The sequence below is a fragment of the Mus musculus genome, chromosome 14 (assembly GCF_000001635.26).
Source record: "Mus musculus strain C57BL/6J chromosome 14, GRCm38.p6 C57BL/6J".
NCBI lineage: Eukaryota > Metazoa > Chordata > Mammalia > Rodentia > Muridae > Mus > Mus musculus.
In genome coordinates this window covers 77,650,892-77,671,478 of record NC_000080.6, presented here as the reverse complement: position 1 = coordinate 77,671,478, position 20,587 = coordinate 77,650,892, and the positions used below count along the sequence as shown (strand labels likewise).

Genomic DNA, 20,587 nt, shown 5'->3' with positions numbered 1-20,587 from the left:
TCTTGGAAATAAATTCTTTCGTGGTGGTTTGAAAGCCTGGTCTGTTCCAAGTACCTAGGGCTAACAGGCTGGTGAGTGGGGGCTTCTTTCAGACAGTAGAGCCATTCCTACGAGGTGTTCAGCTCCGCTCTCTGATGCATGGCTCAAACAACTGACGGGCTTCTTTGTTTTTACACAGCTGCAACAGATGAACATTCCAGGAAGCCATGCAGAGGAGGCAAAAATTGCAGACAGGAAAAGAGAAGGAGAAGCGGATAGCTCACTAGCTGGCAAAGCCCTGGTAGATCTGGAAAGAGCCCAAGTGTGCCAGGCAGGGAGGTGCCAGGGCGGTGACTGGCATGTGCCATCTGGCTATCTCAGATCACTCACTCTGGCTGGGTCTGAGCTGTGGCTTTCCTCCTTGGCTGGAACTCCATGCTCATTGGTTGCTTCTGAGCGGATTACAGAGTCTACCTCAGGAGGCCTACACACGTAACTGTAAATTCTAAAAACCTGCCTCTAAAAGATCCTATGACCTCTAACCTGCCCTGTTTACAATGTTCAGTGGATAGTAAGTGAGCCTCAGGCGGCCTCAGGGTTGGATGTCTTTGATAGGCGGAGTTTATGTCATCCAGATCAATCTAGTCAGCCCTTGAGTGTGTACTGAGTGTGTACTGAGTGTGTACTGAGTGTGTACTGAGTGTGTGGCTTCCTACTGAGAAGATCTCAGGATTTCAAGGCATCCCCACATCCATGATTTTATTCCTTTCTCAGAGGAATTCCAAGGGAAGGGAGTCCAAGACCAGGAAACTGAAAGTGCCCACTGCACTTTGCCCAGCTTCTTAAACTAGACAGCAACTTCCTTGGAAGGCACAGAAGACCTGGCTCTAAGAGCGCTGGATGTGGAGGTGTGGGTTGAGAATGTGGAGTCCTGCAAGACAGGATTCTAAAGAGGGGCATTGGGGTTAGATGTGTGGGTGATGCACTGTGGGCTATGGGGAGACAAATGGTACATGGATTCTCATTCTGCCAGTGGGGACAGGGCCGTGCGGCAGCTTTGTTCACCAACTGTCCACCCAATCCACTCATCAAAGCCAGGGAAACCCCACACATGCAGAGATCCCGCTCTCATTAGCCAGCATAAAAAGCAAGCAAGCAAGCAAGCAAAGAAAACCAGCAAATCTCAGCATCTACACGTTAAGGGCTGTCTAGAGTCTTAACTCAGTACAATGGTGCGTAGGGTGGGGTGCGGTAGGTTGTATGCAATGTGGATCTACTTATGGTATTCACGTGCACAGGGCAGAGAAAGTGCCTTCCTCTATCTAGCTCCACCCTCTTCACCTGCTGACTTAGTCGCTCACTAAACCTGAAGACTTCAATTTCCATTAGGCTGTCTGGCCCGTTCTCCCTGCCCCCTCCAGGTTTTCTTGTCTTCATTCTCCAATGCTGGGGCCACGGGCACACATGGCCATGCCTAGAGTTTGGTTTTGTTTTCCTTTGGGTGCTGGTGACCTGAGCTCGGCTCCTCCCACTTGTGCAGGGGGCACTTTTGCCCACTGGGCATCTCCCCTGCCCGGAGGTGGGTTTGAAGTCTGGGATTTGAACTGTGTCTCCCACCAGCTGCCTCATTCTCCCAGACATGTCACAGCCTGTGCTCCTGTGTCCTCAGCCTGAGAGCAGACAATGGTCTTATGTCCCTCTGGAATCCCTTCCCATCCCTCCCTTGAACTCTGGTGAGTGCACGAACACAGCGAGTCCTCCCTTAAGTACCCTATGTTTAAAAGCCGTCGGGGAGGAATCTCAATGAGGGAGACTTGGGTGCTATGATTATTAGGCTGTGTGCTGCATATAATTAAAACAAGAGTGAACATGAAATATATAATTTCTTCTAGTGCGGGCTTAATCAAGCATTCATTACCACGTCTGATTCTGTGTTTTGTGAAAAGGACTGCTTAGTAGGCATTTCATGCAAGGATGCTAATCAAATATAAAACAGAGATCGGGAAGAGTTTGGAAAGGACAAGAACAAAGCCACCAAAGCACACGGAGGGACAGTTCTCAGCAAGCAAGGTGTGTTTTACTCCATCCGAGAGCAGGAAGCTCCCAGGGCGCTACTCTCTGGAATTTGGGTATCTAGGAAACAATAAGAGGAGCTAACAGGATCTGGCACCATTATTGCTTACACAAAGAATGTGAAGGCACACCACGCCACTGGTTGGGCAGAAAGCAAAGGTCGGAGCTCTCCTAATGGCTGGGCTGGGCTGGGCATGAAGAGTCCTCTTTAGCACGGCAGTCATTTGTCCTCTGCACCGTCAAGCAAATGTAATGCATACGAATGCAAGACACGGCTTAATGCTGACTGCTGCCCCAGTTGGCCTCCCAACACATGTTGTTTTGGAAAAGAAAAGGTCTTGAGGGAATCCACTGCAATTAGAATTTTTGATGGATGGATGTTTAAGCTGTTTTTTTGGTTTTGTTTTTGTTTTGTTTTTTGTTTCTTTGGTAAGCAAAGGTAATAATAATGGTGAACATCTATCATAGGATATACACTATGATAGTATTACCAAAGCTTATAATAATAATCTATTGAATAATCTCAGGCCAATGCGACCAGGGCTTCTGACTTCTTTATGTTACAAAGTGCCATGCCCCTGGGATTCAACCAACATCCAACAAGAAGTGCAAACACCAGGTTGTGGTACCTACATTTGCATCCTCGTGGCTGTGGCCATTCGTCTCCACCAAGTCCTTGGTACCTTTTAACTGCAACATTAGAAGAAAAAAACAACAGAAAAGAATAAGCAAGCATATCCACTAAGCATACATCATCTTCTTAACTCTGCTTCATCTGAGGTTGCGTTTCATAAAACTTCCGAGGACAAACAGATGGAGCAGATAATTACAATGACTCTTATTGAAACCGCTTCGAGAGCAATATTTTACAAAGCTCGGGGGCTGGCAAAAATAAATAAATAAATAAACAAATAAAAGGGGATCTTGGTCATTATTTCTTAAGCAAGATTAGAAAGCAGTTCTATAGGCATAAGACATATAAGATTGGTTCTTCAGCATGCTAAATGGTTTCATTTCCTGGTGGGATTGCCATTAATTTAAACCTTGCAGTGTTTGTGAGCTGCTACCAGCTAATGGATGTTATGCTAACGATCACTGGTGAGTGACAGGCTCCCAGCCACAGCGCATGCTACAGTACTGCCGTAGACATCCTGGTTGAGGGCTGGGCTGAATAACTGACACTGGGTAGCAGGAGGAGACACTTTGTGTCTTTCAGGAGAAGAACAGAAAAACATCTCTCCCAACATGGAAGCTTTAGAGATAAAATTCTTTAGCAAATGAGATTTTTAAAACCACCCCCATTCTGCTTAAGACTAACCAGCTACTGAGGGTTTCTGGAAAGCTCTGGAGTTGACATTCGTCTTGTCCTGACTCAGGGCAGACCTACAGTGATAGAGGGCAGTGGATGAAGGAGAGCTGGCCCGGCTCCAATAATCATTCTCTTAGTTTGTGATGCTCAGGCAGCAAAGTCAGTCAGTGACTTTTTTTTTTCCCCCTTTTTCTGCCCAATGGAAAATACTTACTATGGGAAAGAATTTAGTAAAATCTGGAGGAAAATAAAATCATATATGCTACCATGCTTGATTCAGAACATTAGTTCCTTATGGCTATTTGTGCACACTGGAATAAAAGAATCAGGTTTTTAAGGCTATCCTCAACTTTTGAGAAAGCAATGCCAAAAGAGGGGTTTTGTTTCAGGGACGGTGACATGAGGATTTGAGGATGAGGCAGCTGATGATGGATCTAAAGAGGTTTGGGTCATTGCTACATTAACTGAATTAGGCACAACAAAAACTTGTTCCATCCTTCTTAGGGCTGTATCATTGGTGGTTGCATGTTTGGTAAATATAAGGGTGTGGTGGTAATGCAAGATACAAAGTGCAAACAGGCACATGCCATATCACAGTGATGAGAACAATACTGGAGTGTATAAGGATAGATTGTAAATAATATCCTTCCCAGGCTTAAAATTTCTTATGATGGAAAATTCCTCGTCTTCCTTTTCAGACCCTTTGCTGCTTGTCTCCCTCTGTCTGGAAACTCCACCTGTGCATGTGTGCATCTCTGTGTGCCTGTGTGTCTGTGTGTGTGTGCACACATGTCTCTGTGCATGTGTGTGCCTATGTCTGTGTGCATGTGTGCACCTGCCTCTGTGTGTGTGTGAGCCTGTGTACACATGTCTGTGTGTGTGTGCAAGTGTCTGTGTGCATGTATGTGCATGTCTCTCTGAGTGTGCATGTTCACAGGTCTTTGAGTGTGTGTGTGTGTGTGTGTGTGTATGCCAGTGTGTGTCTGTATGTATGAGTACACATGTCTTTGTGTATGTGTGTGCATGTCTCTCTGAGCATGTGCCTTAAATGTTTACTAGCACACATATGACAGGTGATGTCCTACCCTCTTAAATGTATTCCAGTCTTCTCAGTGTACATTAAGCCACACAGCTCCCTTCCCACTTCCCTTCCACCCAGGGAACTCCTGCAGGCCCTCTCTTTGCAGTGAAGGCTCCTGGTCTTGCTTTTTGCTCCCAGAGTCACTCTCTATGCCTTTGGCCTATTGTTCTCCTACACACACCCCCCCCACACACACACAGCTAGAGATGGCCATCTTCCCAGGCCTGGGAGATATGGCTTATGAACTATACTCTAAGTGTAGAATGATCTCTTCACTGCCAAGGAGATGAAAGGCAGGAGTATGTGGGACTGGTAGACCTAGGAACCCGAAAGTCATGGAACAGAACTGAAGAGCAGGGGCAAAACCTAAGGATCTACTCTCAAGACCCAGACTCGGCAGGATTCACAGACAGAGGCAGTTGCTCTTGGAGGCAAAATTCCAGAGGGGACACATGTTTTCATGTGGTGGGTGTTTGTGAGAGCCGTATCTATGATGGTACTAAAAAGATCTTCTCACTTGGAGTTACTCTATACAAATCCAGAGGAAGGCTCATGAGGCCATGCTTGGGTATGCAGGAGGGACCTATCTTGCTCAGAGGTAGAACATGCCCACTGCATGTGTGTTGCCTTCTACATAGTTGGTAGGGACAGCAGGGGAGGGGTTTGCAGGCTAACTGCTCAGTAGTAGCAATGGTACGAATGCATCTGGCTGCTGTGTGTCGCTGGCCTCCTCGGGGTCAGGTATTCTTGGTGCCTTTGTGTGAAAAAGCCATTCATTTCACATTACCATTGCGGATGGAATAAACATGTTTTTTTTCCTCAGTCGTATTTTATAGGTCTTTAGCAACTTTGGTTGTTCTGCATTTTTTTTCACAGCTTCTCTCTCTCTCTCTCTCTCTCTCTCTCTCTCTCTCTCTCTCTCTCTCTCTCTCTTAAGTGATTGAGAGTGGCATGGGATGCTCCCCCAGTGCCTTGCTTCTTAAGACCACATACCAGCAAGCCTCCCCTAATATATTCTGCACAACTCATCTCTTTTGATAAGTGGGCTTAAAGCTTAAATCAGACTACAGAATTTGAGTCAACTAAAAAAAATAAAAAATTCATGACAAGCAAACCGGTGAAAGCTATCGAAAAACACAAAACAATAACAACACAAGAACCCCCGAAAGCAGAAAAACCCAAACCACCAAGGAAAAGAGCCCAGTCATAAAGCTCTGTCTGGGTGGTCCAGATCAAATATGGACTTCGCTTTCTTGATGTCAAGGTGAGGGTGGCGGGCACAATTATACATCTGAGGAGGAGGTCACTGTGAATTTTATCAGCCTCAGTTTTCAGCTCTAACTAACATAGCCTAACCCGTGCGGAGTCAGCCTCTGTTTGTTGTTAATAGTTATATTTATAAAGCATTTTCCTCCACATCGTGAATGTTTCTGAACAACGTAACATCACTTTCTCCTCAGAAAGTAACAAAGTACATTTGTACAATTCCAAGTGAATTAGGAAGTGACTGAGTCACATCTCCTTTGAAGGTATTTACATGGTATGAAGTTCTCATAACTGTATCTGAGTACAAATTTTTAAACAATTTCTACTTTGGTGGAAGAGGGTTGGGGTCCCTGTCTGTGTTCCCTTGACACATCTAATTAGCATTCATCACATATTGGGCAGAAAGTACTCCCAGGACACCCAGGCTTCTCCAAGAGAGACAACAAAGCCTAACTTCACTCCGCTGACCTATCTTCCCCCAAAGTAAGACAATACTTTCCTACACACTTAACAGCGTCAGGCTGCACTTCCATTTCAGAGCCAGAACGAAGCAATCTGTTTCCCAGACTGCAAATGAAAAGTCAGTGGCTCACCCAGATCAGATTAGGTGGTCCGATGCACAGGAAAGATAGGTTTTAAATGTCTCTCTACATCAGCACCTTTTATCCACATGTCTGTGGGAGCATCGTGGATTATGCTAAACTCATTTCCCTCACTCTTAGACATAAGAGAAACTACCTGCTTACTTCGGAACGTGGCTTCAATGGCTTAAAACGTTATCAAAAATCATTTGTCTTCTGGAAGAAATAGTAACATAACTCGGTGGGCTCAGATCATCAGAGTAGATACAAGGGGTGAGGACAGGGAGGTTGCAAATGCCATTATAAATCCCACACAGCGGGACTGCTGGGAGCTGGGAGGGAATGCAGGGTAAGTCTCCTGCAGGCTTCCTTCAGCCCTGTTTGTATATGTGATGCACTGGCCTGTGTGTGTCTGCAGTGTCTGAACCAACTCAGAGAGCAGAGCAGATTCTTGCTCACTTACCTGCTCCTGGAGGACTTTCAGCAACGCTTGCGTGTGAGACTGCTCCTCCTTTGCCTGCTCCAATTCCGACTTTTTGTTGTTCAGCTCCTCCTGGATGGCCAGCAATTGCTGTGAAATCAAGGGATAGTTGGTGTGAGGAGGGCCAAATGGCAGGGGAACGTAAGATGCTCGAAACAGCCTCCAAACAGCACCAAGGGTTTTGTTTGTTTCTAAGCGGAAAGGCTTCATAGAAACACCAGCTCACTTCTGTGATGGGTTTCCCCACATACGGTAAGGAGCATGCAGTTCTGGACACATAAGTAGGGTGTTTATGATACTGACATGTAATATATTTGTGAAGGCACTGTTATATTTCTCTGGCCAATGGGTATTTGTAAAAAGATATATTATTGTGTTTATGAAAACAAACTGAGAGATGAAGAATAAGGGGCTGGAGAGAAGCTCCAGAGGGTAAAATCGCGGTTTGGTTCCGCGCACCCACAGGGCAGTGGATAACAGTTTAACACCGGGTCCAGGGAATCCAATCCTTATTTCCAGCTTCCATGAGTATCTGGACATGCACACATACATAAAAAAATAAATCTTTTTTAAAAAGCTAAATATTAAGCCAAAGCCTACTTGCCCAGTCTTCCTCGATTTCCATATTAAAGTGAAGCTAGCTTTATGGCAATAACGTACAGCTATTTCCCCAAGTGGCAGGAGCCACGGAAGATCTTTCTACTTTCTCTGTTGTGACGGAGATGTTTTATTGGATCAGCAGGACAGAAGTCCAACTGCAATACATATATCAGCTGAGAAAACTGCTGATATAAGCTGTCAAAACACTAAGCTACGGCCTACACCACAATTTTCAGGCAGGGCCACGGAAGGGATTTTGTGAGCCTTGAGCCCTCCTTGCTCTATCCATTGTAACTCATCTGGAGGCTTAGCTTGTCTGCCCAAAGCCTGGGGCTGCCCTGCCCTGGCTGTCTGAGGTTCACACGCATGCGGGCTAGAGAATATGTTCAAGAGCTGCAAACCTGGCCCTGGAAACAGCCACATCTATCCAAAAGCCTCTTGGCAACAAAGGACCAGTTTGAAAACACAGAAGAGCATGATGGCCTGCTATGGCACATAATTAATGCTTCTCTATGGACGGGAAAGAGTAGTGTGTTCCTGCAGTGAAGGGGCCACCTCCAGTGTCAGGTCACAGAGCAGCTGGCCAGGACTTCACTGAATCTTCAATACCACGGGTTTTCGAGAAACTGGGTATGGAAAATGCTCACAAAAACTAAACCAAAACAAAAGGGAACACACACACACACACACACACACACACACACACTCCATGCCTTCTTCTGGACTTGTTTGTTAGTACAACTGCCTATTTTGAAACTGTATAGATTTTTAAATCTCCCTGGGCTTCTCTGTATAAATAGTGATTTCTCTCCTATTCTGTGATCGTGGCTCCCTCTGACAACTCGGGAGCATGAACTGTGTATCAGTGGCCTATGGCACAGAAACGTGGGGAGACTTCAGGCCCCGTGGTGTACAGAAAAACAGGTAAAAGACAGCAGCACCAATGGGCTATGCCCTGCTCACTCTCACTCATCGACGGCCAGAGGACAGCCCGAGGGTGTCTGATATTCTGATGTGGGTGATGTCAGCTGTTTTTTCCTTATTGGAAATTTACAAATCTAGGGTAAATGGACTTCCCACACAAGCATGAAGTCCCGAATAGAAAGTTTCAGAATCCACATACCCCTGGGTTCAGTGGTTTGTGTTTATAATTCCAGGACTTCTAAAGTGAGGTGGGAAGGGTGGGGGATGGGCAAATCTGAGACAACTGAGAGCCAGCTGGCTTGATGGACACACTAGGGAGACCTGAGACTGCCCTCTCTAACAAGGTAGAAGGCAAAGAGAGACCAAAGATTGTCTTCTAACTTCCACACATGCTGTGTGGGCATATACACACCTACACTCGCAAATGAAGAGATGAATGGACATGGACACAAACACAGACACAGACACATAGACACACACACACACACATACACACACACACACACACACACACACACACAGACACACACACAGGAGGAGTATTTTTAAAATATTTCAAACGCAAGTTTTAATGCAAGAGAACAAAATGAACAGGAAATTGTCTTCAAAGGTAAGGGACGTTTATCTGCTCAGTGCAGCAGCGGAGGGTTCGTTATATCAAGGGTGGTCGTCTATGTGCAGAGCCCTGAACTGTGAAGCTGTGCAAACCCTAGATACCAGGAAGTACATGAGAACGTGCAGCTTGGCTACAGAGGGCAGGGTACACAGAGCTTCTGTTTAATCTGGCCACATTCACAGGAAGGGATCTGGACACTGCTCATGCAGGAGCCGGTCTGTGATCTCTAAGTCCTGCTTGTTAACCTACTACCACATCTATAATGAGCATCCTGTTCTAGTAATGAGGGGAAAAAATATGAGCTTAAGATTAGGGAAAAGACTTGATTACAACTCGTAGCTGTTACTATCAACAGTGAATACATGAAAAACTTGGTAGAACCTCTCGTCACACATATGCACACACGCACGCATGCATGCATGCACACATGCATCATGTGTGCATACACACACATACATACCCTTCCCCTGACCTTACTTCACATTTATGTTACCATTTATTCTCATCTTCCTTTGAATTCTATCTTTGAACAGAGATCTTGCGTTCATCCCTACTTCCCTTTCTTCCTGTGTACAGACAATTGCTTGAATGATTATAACGTCTGGACTTTTATTTGAACTTATTTTTTTCCCTGAAACACATATATTTCTTTGTTTTGCATGTATTTTTTTCTGGGACACTGCCATGTTCCTTACCATTTACTATATTTTCAATATGATTTCTATTTTTAGGGTTGGCCTGTGTTAACACTTTGTGCTGCTTCTGTGGGATATGTGGACCCAACTTACCCAATCTGCCCTTCCAGTGGAGAATTGGCACCTGCTGTTCTCCCAGACTAGACAAGACGGCAGTGGACATGCCAGCGCATGCTCCCTTATTGTCTTATGGGAGGATTTCCCTAAGCCACTCTTCTAGTCAGACTACTTCAAGGGTGTGGGCATGCTTAAAAGGTCTATGTTGAAGCTGACCCACATGACTGCTGGGCAGGACCACTTACCCTCCCTACCTGCAGAAGGAAAACAGCAGTCAGGCATCTCACCTTCGTCAGTAGTAGGACATAAAGAGTCCTCGTTGTAGAGAGTAAGGAAAGGCCTGAGTGTTTTCCAGGGGTACTGACATGTCAAGGACCCCAGTGCCTCAGAACTACAGGATTGGTGAGGCCTTCCACTGAGGCCCAGAGGGATGGCAAAGCCTTCTATCTATGGATCTCTGTGTGGATGCTGATAGTGTTTGCAGAAAATGTCCACTATAGCTTTCTCCCCCTAGATATTTACTGCCTGAAGACTGCTCCCCTACAGGGCCTGTTCCATGTTCAGCTGTATATAATAATCCTTCCTCCATGTTCAGCTGTATATAATAACACCACCTCCTTGTTTGACTAGATTTAATAACCCCACCTCCTTGTTTGGCTGTATATAAAACCCCCTTCCTCCTCCTTGTTCAGCCCTATGCAGCAGACCCCCCTCCCATCCCTTCCTGCCAGTTCAACTGTATATAATAAACACCCTGCGCTTCTGGGTGGGGGTGCTCCGGCCTCTTCTCTATCTGAACGCCTGACCCACATGATCCCAGCTTTTCCGTGTGTCCTTGTGTTTGTCTTTTGTTTATTTGCCCACTGTCCCAGTCAGGTCAGTCCCTGGACCACTCAGCATGGGGCTCTTCATTTTGCAAAGTGCCCATTTTCTATCCCTCCCCCTCCACCCCCGTGACCACGAGCAGCACATCAGATGCTTGGAAGTTCTGAGTTTTATTTACATTTCTTAAAAGAGCACTCAAGGATAAGCGGTTCTCCATTCCCCCTGGATACTACTGCTGCCGGCTGCCTGGGGCCCGTGGAAGCCCAGTTAACTCTGAATCACTAGAGGTGGCGCCCAGGCATTGATGACTTTCCTAATCCTCCACAGGTAATAACCCTAACGAGTAACCAGCGTTGGGAGTCACGGTCTCCTTCATGTCACTCTCACTGGCTACAATGAGGTTCCAGTCCCCAGCACTCCACTTTGACTGTTCTGACATCATCAGCTCTTATACTAGCTTCTTTTCTTCTCCCAGCATGCTCTCTGCAGGGGTGTTACGTATACCCCTTTAGCTTGCACACTACATGTGTTGGCTGTTGACAGAGTTGGTCTTTTAGACCCTTGCTTTCTGTCAGTATGCACTAGCCCCTTAACTAGCTATGCTTCAAACTGTGCCTGTTAACTACCTCTCTCCTCCTCTCTTGGTATACTCCTTACAACCCTGCCTGTTCTCTTACCTATGCCTTGCTGTCGCCAATGCCACCAGCTTTTCTCTGGATGTTGTCTGTCCCACTGATATCCACAAAAATTAAAGGGCTCACTGGTTAAAGGACAAAGTGAATCCAGGGCAAGCAACACAATTAGATACAATAGCCTTGTGTCTTACTTAGGGTCACTATTGCTATGCTGAAACACCATGACCAAAAACAGCGTGGGGAGGAAAGGGTTTATTTGGCTCCCACTTCTACATCTTAGCCCATCACTAAAGGGAGCCAGGACAGGAACTCAAGCAGGGTAGGTATCTGGAGGCAGGAGCTGATGCAGAGACCACTGAGGCGTGCTGTGCAGCTTACTGACTCACTTCCCAAGGCTTGCTCAGACTGCTTTTTTATGGAGCCAAGACTACCAGGCCTAGGGATGGCTCCACCCACAATGGGCTGGTCCTTGCCCCATCAATCACTAAGCAGCCAGATCTTAAGGAGGCATTTCCTTAACTGTGGTTCCTTCCTTTCAGGTAAGTCTAGCTTTGACATAAACTAGGCAGCACACCCTGGGTTCTTCAGGAAGACACCTTTCAAGCTCTCAAACAACAGTAGCTGATCTACCTTCTCTGTTTCCAAAGCACTTGCTGGTGTGTCATATTTTAATGCATGTCGACTAGATGAATTCCATCAATAAGTTAAAATTTTTGCTTATATGATATGTAGTAGGTAGTAAATGAGTGAATGGATGGAGAGATGAACGAATGCTTGCCCCATTTTCCCTTCTTGTATGTAATCAAACTATGATTCCGAAAAGAGAAGGAACAAAAACTATCTGAGGCTCCCTCACTGGATAATTTATTGTTCTAGGCATACATAGATTTAAAAAAAACATCCAGAGGAGAATTATGGCTCCATTTGACACATTTGATTCATTATTTTGGCAGTTCTAGCTATCCTGAAAATCTGAAGAATATTCCCTAAAAGGTTAAATAATTCCAATCAATGGATTTATAATTGTGTTATTTATTCCCCATGTCCGCTCTCTCCTGATCCCCCCAAAGAAACTTCCAACACTCTTATTCTGTGCATTCTATAAAATTAATGCTTTCTTTGGTTTACAAAGTATAAACTCGAGGATCTAATATTTATGTATTCCAAAACAGTGGTGATTCAAACTGCTACCCTTCATTTGACTAGGAACCCTATAAAAACAGTGAGATAGTTGACAACTAGACAATGTAAGTTAGCTTTTCTGGTCCTTTTCATTGAAATTTATGAGACTGTATAATATTCTTTCTAGTTTGAATTTTTAAGTACCAACGTGCCTCAATTACAGACATTCACAGGCAGCTAGAACTTAATCAGAAGTGTCTCCCGGTTGGATTGGCTGACTGCAGCATAATTTTAATTTAACATTTGAGAGTATGGCATTAAACAGATGCACTATTACATTCTTGGGTGGTTACAACTGAGTGTGTTCCAATTAGACAATTATCCATATGCCAATCAAGTGGAAACACTCCAGCGGACAACAAGCAGGTAAATAAATGCTGTACCTGACATGGCGTGATATTTCTAGGCTATGGATTTAATGAGATCATTTGTAATGCTCTTTGGAGACGAAGACTTTGGTGTGTAGTGGGTCTTCCCTTCTAACAAATTCAAAGAGCATTCCGAATGTTATTTGGAGCCCTAGAATAAGTGAGGTCACATTTCCATTTTTACGGACAGGAGAATCATAGGCTCATGTACGTCATGAACCTGAGGTCGCCACTGTCTAGGAGAGAGCTATTGCTTACATGGCTCAATTTTCTTAGCTCAAACTGCAATTTCTACCTTGGCAACCATGCTGCACCATCAGTCTTAAATGGAAATCAGAACACACCAATGGAAATCAGAAAATCATCCTAATGAGGACCTGAACGTGGGCATTCATCATTCCCTCTTAGGAGCAGGCTCCTGAGGGACTTTATTGTGAGCATTGCTATGTGTAGTCTGCTGGACTGAGCTCTCCTTTAAAAACTGCAGAGCCTTCCTTGAGTTTTTGTTTCCTAACTCTTGTAACCTTACTACCGACGTAACGTTAGTGGATGGCACAAAGCCAGATTCTGCGGATGCTGGAGATGACAGTGTATGTGGCTTGTATCACGTAGACTAACACCATTGCACTGGCGATGGGTACTTGCAGTGGTGAGAACTCAGAGCTCTCAGGCAGCCTAGAGCATGGCAAGGGGACAGAGGTGGCAGATGTCACAGATGGTGAAGACCTTGAAATACACTGTTGGTTTTGTGCCTTCTTCCGTGGTGGCCTGAGTGACCATCCTTTCTAAATTTAGGCTGATTTAAATTGGAGACACTTTGATTCAACCTGAGCTCTAAGGACAGTGACTGACCCACTGACTCGCTCTCCCAGTCTCCTTCCCTCTTGTTCTTACTCCAACCTTTTACCAGGGATCAGCTTTATATTCAGTCCTAAAGCAATCTGCTTATATCTACTCCTTCATTCGGCTCTGAGCCTCCCACTTGGCTGGATAATGTGGAGGATACAGAAAGAAAATAAATTCAGGGACCCCGTCTTCAAAATGAAGGGCCATGAAGATATTAATATAAACACAGTAACTAACATGACAACACATTATGCTCCAATAGTGACTATGGCCCATGTACTTTTCAAAACAGTCCCTGGACTTTTGGGTGATCAGATTCCAGGTCAGGAGAACAGGCTGGGGGGTGGGGGTGGGGGTGGGGGCTGTCCTTTGAATCACTTGTTCCACTGGAGAACCTACCCACTGAATCTTTCAATGCATAGAACATCATAAATTTTAACTCAACGCGTTTCATTTTGAGTTGGGTTTAACAGTTATTTCTACTTTCATAGATTTGCTATACATCAGATGCTTGGGTCACTGAGACACATCTTGTAGGACAGTAGAGTGTCACCTAAGGAAGTGAGGCTAGAGATTTCCTGAAAAAAATTTCTACCCCAAGCCATGGTGGGTGTACCTAGATGGTCCACTGGGTCAGCACTTTGAATGGCTAGTCTCCATGGCAATGCCCTTGAGCATCCTTGCAGTGTCTATATGCCTTGCCTCTAACTGGATTTCCTCAATTATTTGGGCTTGCAGCATGACTTCACCTGGAGTTAGATTTCTCAGCTTGGTGACTTGCTATAGCTCTGAGATGGGGACACACACCCCTTAACCCTTTCGTGCTAGGGTGATAGCTATTTCACCCGGACACATCTTCCAGGGCTTTTCATGCTTTCTATCTCTTCATTCTGCTTTGGTTCTTGCCTGATGCTAAGCCTGTTTAGGGATGTCAACTTGGGGTCCCTGCTGAGGGGGCCAGTTCTTCTGTGCCTGGAAATCCTGAGCCAGTCTCCAGCTGGGAGAGAAAGTTGAGAAGTAGAAATCTAGTGAGCATGCTCACAACCTGAGAGCAAGGCTGCCCCTAAATGCAAGCATGTGGGGTGGTGTTTCTGACGACTGAGGGAAACGTGGCTCAAGGGGAGGGTGGGCATTTACCATTCCGTACCTGCAAAGGGAGAGGTGGCACTAGCTGGAATTTTCTCAGTGCAAGAGGCAGTGAAACTACAGAAGATCTATTCTAGCTGGAAATGCCATCTGCTCCCTCCTGGGATGAAAATGCACTTCGATTTCACATTGGGATGAGGGGAACACCAAGCTGTGGCCCTTGTATCAATCCTGGCACCTCCCTTCCTCTGCCTCGGGCAGGGTGACCCCTAGGGGAGGGACATCTCCTGGAGGGAACTCCTCATTCAGATGACTGATAACAGGAGCGCCCGATCTTAGAAATGAAATTGTGTTCAGAGCTAATATCCTATTACACCAGGCTATACATATTTAATTCCCTGGGTCTTTCCTCATAAATCAATTCCTCCAGGCCCTTAATCTCGTCAATATCTTTCCTGATATTGAATTTTAAATGCCATTCTCATTGCTAGGCAGAAAGGCGATCTCTTGTTTTTGATGGGGTCAGGCTTCATTTATAGCCCAGGGATGTCTGGGGCATGGTCCTATCCTCGGACCCTCCTGTTCAGAACCTAATGCCACAGCTGAAAGACCCCAGGTGCAGGCCTGCTGGGGATCAGCCCCTGAGAGATCAAGACCGTGAGCCTCGGGGGCAAGCCTATGGGTACCCTGGCTCTTGGGACACTGGGGATATTAGTGAAAAAGCAGAAACAGGGATTATTTAGGTCCACATTGGAGTTCTGAGTTATAAAGCAACTTGTCTCCCTGAAAGGTAGCCTGTTGGCAGGGATTCTGTCCCCCCAAGTCTGAGAAAAGGCATGACACGAAAGATGTTTGTGTACCTCTGAGAGAGATCTTCCAGGGTGTTTGGGTCGGGAGAAGAGAGAAAGCCCTCAGAAAATGGCATCTCTGAGCTAAAGCGGTTTGAATTTTCTGGGACTGACCTTTAATAAAATAGGATTTCTCCTGTTATAGAGAGGAATGTCTGGATGTGTTGGGAGGAGGGGGGGAGGCAAGAATCTTTTGAATAAAGCAAAATTTCCAAAAGGTAATATAAGTCTTATAAGACTTCTAGAGCCACAGGGAGGATGGAAAAACATAGGAAGCCACTGATGTAAGATGTTGAGGGTCTAAGCTTGCAGGAGGAGGTGGGGTGGGGTCCCTACTTCCAAGTTGCTTGACTGTGATGCAGGAGTTAGGTATAGTGATACTGAATTTTAAAGCAGTGACTAAACCTACCAAAGGTTCATTCATTATTACCATAGTGTGCCAGCAAATCATACACTAATCACATGCAAAATCAGCGATGACCTCCTCCACAAAATCTATTGATCTAAATGCTGAAGGATTGTTCCCAGAGCTTCCGACATTTAACGAGACATGCCTTTAGATTGGTCCACTCCTCTGTTCCACAGAAATATTTACACAGCACCACGTGCCCATCTCTCAGTCCCTCCCCAGTCTACCTTCACACACAGGTTCACAGTGGCACATACAGACAGACTCTTCAGCACACATCTCTAAAAAGATTCATTTATCACTTTTATGTGTGTGCCTGTACCTACCTGCTTGAATTTATGTGCACTAGCGATAGTGTACTGGAGTCTGCAGTAGAGGGCAGCAGATCTCTTGGAATTGGAGTTACAGATGGTGGCAAGTCACTATGGGAGTGCTGGGAACCGAACCTAGGTCCTTCCCAAGATCAAGGAGCACTCTAAACTGCTGAGCCTTTTCTCTACCCCAACACACACCTCCCCCCTTTTAACTCAGGGTAATTTATTCTTGCTTTGGTACTATATACACTTTGCATTTCAACAATAGACTCAAAACGAATGGCTACAGTGCAGTTACTACAAAGTTTGAGTACATCTAGCCATTAGACAGGACGACTTCAGGAATCGTTGCTTAAAATTCAATAGTGGGAATAGTGGGACAGAGAACTATGAGATCCTGTCTGGTTTTTGATGGAAAGTCCATATTTTAGTTCCCGTGTGTGCAACATTTGTACTGAATGTTGCTATTTTAACACTGTAGCTTGTTTTTGTGTTCTTTTTGGATTGTTTGCTTTGAAACTAAGATACAAGTCAGTGCATTGCATCCATGACATAATTAGTAGTTGCCTGCATAGTGCTTTTGCATATGTTTGGTTTTTATTATAATCTGCTTTTATTTACGAGATAATGGTTTATAAACTTATGTTTGCCACCAGAGAGGGTCGAAGTTCAAGCTGGCAGGTTCAGAAAACTGTTGCTGTGTGCTTTTTTTTTTTCTGTTTGTTGTGCTGTACCTCATGTTTATAGACATAAATACATATAAATACAGCTGAAGTTCACTCTAAGACAATGTCAAGCTTGTATATATACTTCCTCATCATTACTGCTACCAGTTTCACGCAATGATTAGCACAGAAAAACAATGCCATTTAGAGGGAAAGGCCTGCAAAGGGTATGTGTCTAGTCTGCATAGATATTGTCTACTCTGGGCAGTTTGTCCCCTAAGAGAGATAAATTGTGACCTTGGTTCATTGGCTGGGAGTTGGTAGGAACTGTTTCATCTGATGTGGTTTTAAATACCAATTCATTTACTTGAATATGCCTTTGGGAGGAGTTTGTGAGAAAGACAAGTAATTTTTGGCATTCACGTAACCCACTGGGGTTATTAGTCATTAGATCTCATGTTCCTATAAGACAACATTATTCTAAAAAATATATATATAGCTCAGTGTAGGTAGAAAGGCAAATAACCCACACACTAGCACTTCAGAGGAATGTGCTGTGCAGCCTAGAGTAAGCCACTCTGCATCTCTGATCTCCCCTTTTCGGCTAGTCATTCTACCATCAAAACTGCATCAAGAGTCCTGAGGTAGCTTTGCAAAGCAATTTACTAATTAATTTCTTCAATACTGAGCAAAGGCAGAAGAGATACAAACATGTTTGGGAAGGTTTTCAAACCTATTTTCCCTTCTTCACTTTTTTTTTTTAAAACCCAAAGGTGTAATTTGCAGGGTCAGCTCAGTTTCCTGTTTTTCGCTTTCTTCGGAAGTTAAATAAACAATATTTACCAGTAGGACGTTATGAGACTAAGGAACAGCCCCTAAGTAATGCGAGGTTTCTTGAGTGGCTGAAGTTCCATAAAAGTGGTACTGAGTTCCATAAAATCCTGTCATTATCCTCTTTGTAAAAATAGCAGTGTTTGACCCAGCCAGGTCAAGTGGCTTTTAACAAACATGAGTGGGCGGTCCTGGGGACTGCGGATTGATACTTGGACGGGAAGGTCTGCTGTCTGCCCCCACCCTATTTGGGCTAGTTGTCTCCTTTCTGCTGATTTTCAAAACACAGACATGAATTAACACCATTCATGCAATTCACACGAGAGGGTGTCAAATGCCCTGTTGAAGTAGGGATGGATAACGCTATTTTCTCCTTTGCCTGCGTTAGCGATTCCTCTGCAGATGCTAATCCAATTTGCTGCTGTGTATTCATTCTTATCACTTCCCCACCCCCCGGAGTTATATGAGGTGGTTATCACCCTAACCTCTGGACGCATGTACAGAAATTTACAATATTAACCTGCTTTCCAGCCAGGTTGGCGCATTCACTTCCATCAAATGAAGTCCTGATTGAACAGATGGGTCTTGCAACGGGCTGCAAAGGCCAAGAGATAAGTTCGTTCGTTCATTCTTTGTAGTGTTTCTAACGCAGTCATGGTGAGAGGGGCCAGAGAGGAAACCCTGCACCATAACTAGAGGACAAACTCCTGTGTGCTCCCTTTGGAGGGGTCTGTTGTAAATGATCTTGGGTGTCAGCTACTTTCATAGCCAACCCAGACAGAGTTCATTCTTACATCATCAGCAATGGCTGGTACTTCCAAGACTGGCCTCCCTGGTGCAATGCTAGGATTTTTTAATTGGAGTAGGTACATGGGTAGGGGAGAACTTTAACTCGCCCCTCTGCGACCTTCACCCTAGTTCTGGGGATTACATCTACAGCTTTGTACATACTATATAAGCTTTCAAACTCAAGCTGTCTTTCTAGCCCTTTATTAACTTTGTATTTTAAAACAGTCCCTCCCACCCCCAAATTGTCCAAGCTGGCCTTGAACTTGCTCTGTAGCCCAATCAGGCCCAGAAGAGAAGAACAACACACATATTTGGTGTTTTGAATCTTAAGGTGGCTCCAGAAGAAACTTCATAAATAGATAAATAGCCATATTTCCTTCCAATTAAGGAAGCAGAGGAAAGTCTTCTAATTTCCCTAAATCTTCCCAGTTATTTGAATACACTTAGGTCAATTTAGAGCATCACCTTTTAGCAGTCTCACAGTAACGATGGATTCCTGTCTCCATGCTCTTCCTTTTGGGTCATTCCTCCTAGGCCAGGAGAGAGCAAAGGCAGATAAAAGCCATTTTTTTCTGCGGGGCAGGTTGTCCTGTTACAGCTGGTTAGCTTCTGAACTCTTTCAGATTTGCTTGCTTTAAGCTGTAGATTGTTTTTCCTCCCAATTATTATTGGTGTTGTTTGTTGTTATTTGCTTTTAATGAGCCAGAGTCTTATTGTGTAGGCCATGATGGCCTTGTCTCCCTACACAGAGTAGCCTGGCCTCAAATGTTAGATCTTCCCATTTCTGTCTCTGAGTGCCACCACTTCTAGCTGAACTATAGACATGGGAGAAATACCGGCAGCAACAACAGAAAGCCTCAATAAACACAGCGATTATAACTAAAGGACACTGGCCTGAATGCCCTCCTCACCTCACACATGGAGCATGCTAGCCATGTAAACTCCTCCTGTCCCTTTTTCTGCATGAGTTCTAAGAGACCAACAACATCTGCCCAAGGATGTATGGAGAACTTGCCCCATTAAGCAATCTGTACCTCTTCCTACAATACAAAACTTAGGCTGCTAACTTGGTTTTTAAGGATTAGCTTAGCCAGACTCTCAATTTTATCTGATTCCATATTGATAAGATACTTGACTTAAAAGTCTCACCATCTGTGCTTAAACATGTGTCCCAAAGGTGTTCTTGCTGCCTTCATGCGTTCATGCTGTTTGGTTTACGGGTTTAACTTTGTTTACCTTTTTAATATTGTTTACCAGTTCTCATTTCTAACTAACCGATTTTTCTATTTTATTAAATTTTCAATGATCAGTACTTGGCTGTGTTGATCTCTACTGTATTGCAACCGCTCCCACTCCTTGTCTCTCTTCTTTTGTGCTCCTTTCGTTTATAACAAGAGGGGCATGTTTTTGTCACTGTTTCCAGTGAGTGCCCACGCCACCGACCAGTGAGACCCATTCACTGAACACCTAAGTGACACCTGCCTTGGAATAAAGAGGTGGTGACAGACCTAAGACAAGGACAGTGACTGTATGGGGGTGGGGATGGGAGGCCAACAGATTGCATCAAGGGAACAGAAAGCTGTTCACTGCAGAGCTGGCCTTTCCCTCCTAAGCATTACTATAATACACCCTTCTTGGAAATCTACAACAAAAGCTTTCATGTATTTTCACCCTAGTCTTCCATAGGACTTTGAAAAACACAGAAACGCTGTAGCTATTTGGTAAAACTATCCCTGTGTATGTTTGTGGAGGCGAGGAATAGAGATGCCAGGAAAAAGGGGGAGTGATTAGGGGGGATAACAGAGGTGGAGGGGTGTGACAGAGGAGGAGAGAGGTGAGGGGGGGTGACAGAGGGGAAGAGGGAGAATGACAGAGGGGAGGATGACAGAGGGAGAGATAGGAGAGGGTGACAAAGGCAGAGGGCATCATAAAGGGGGAGATAGGGAGTGACAGGGGAGGGAGTAACACAGGGGGAGGGATAGTGACAGAGAGGGGGGCAGGTAACAGAGGAGGAGAGGGGGAGTGGCAGATGGGGAGGGGGTGACAGAGGGAAGGAGGGGGGTCTGAGGGGGTGGAGGGGAGGGAAGAAGATATAGAGATGAAGGGAGAAAGAGAGACAGATAGACA

General features: G+C 44.9%; 1 protein-coding gene across 36 annotated transcripts in view; it reads right to left on the bottom strand.

Annotated features, from left to right (window-relative positions):
• The window catches only part of Enox1 (ecto-NOX disulfide-thiol exchanger 1), a 565,516-nt gene that overhangs the window by 50,285 nt on the left and 494,644 nt on the right, over positions 1–20,587 (bottom strand). For 28 of the 36 annotated variants that reach the window (XR_003950851.1, XR_003950849.1, XR_003950850.1 and 25 more), the window contains 2 exons: positions 6,753–6,860; positions 2,686–2,742 (listed from right to left, as the gene is read on the bottom strand). Coding sequence is in view for 27 of the 36 variants with exons in the window: in XM_006519001.4 (XP_006519064.1) it covers positions 2,686–2,742; positions 6,753–6,860 (165 nt within the window). In the remaining 9 variants the exon portion in view is untranslated. Of the gene's footprint in view, positions 1–2,685; positions 2,743–6,752; positions 6,861–20,587 lie in introns of those variants that run through there. The other 8 variants (XR_383179.3, XM_030247812.1, XM_030247813.1 and 5 more) reach the window with 2 other exon arrangements.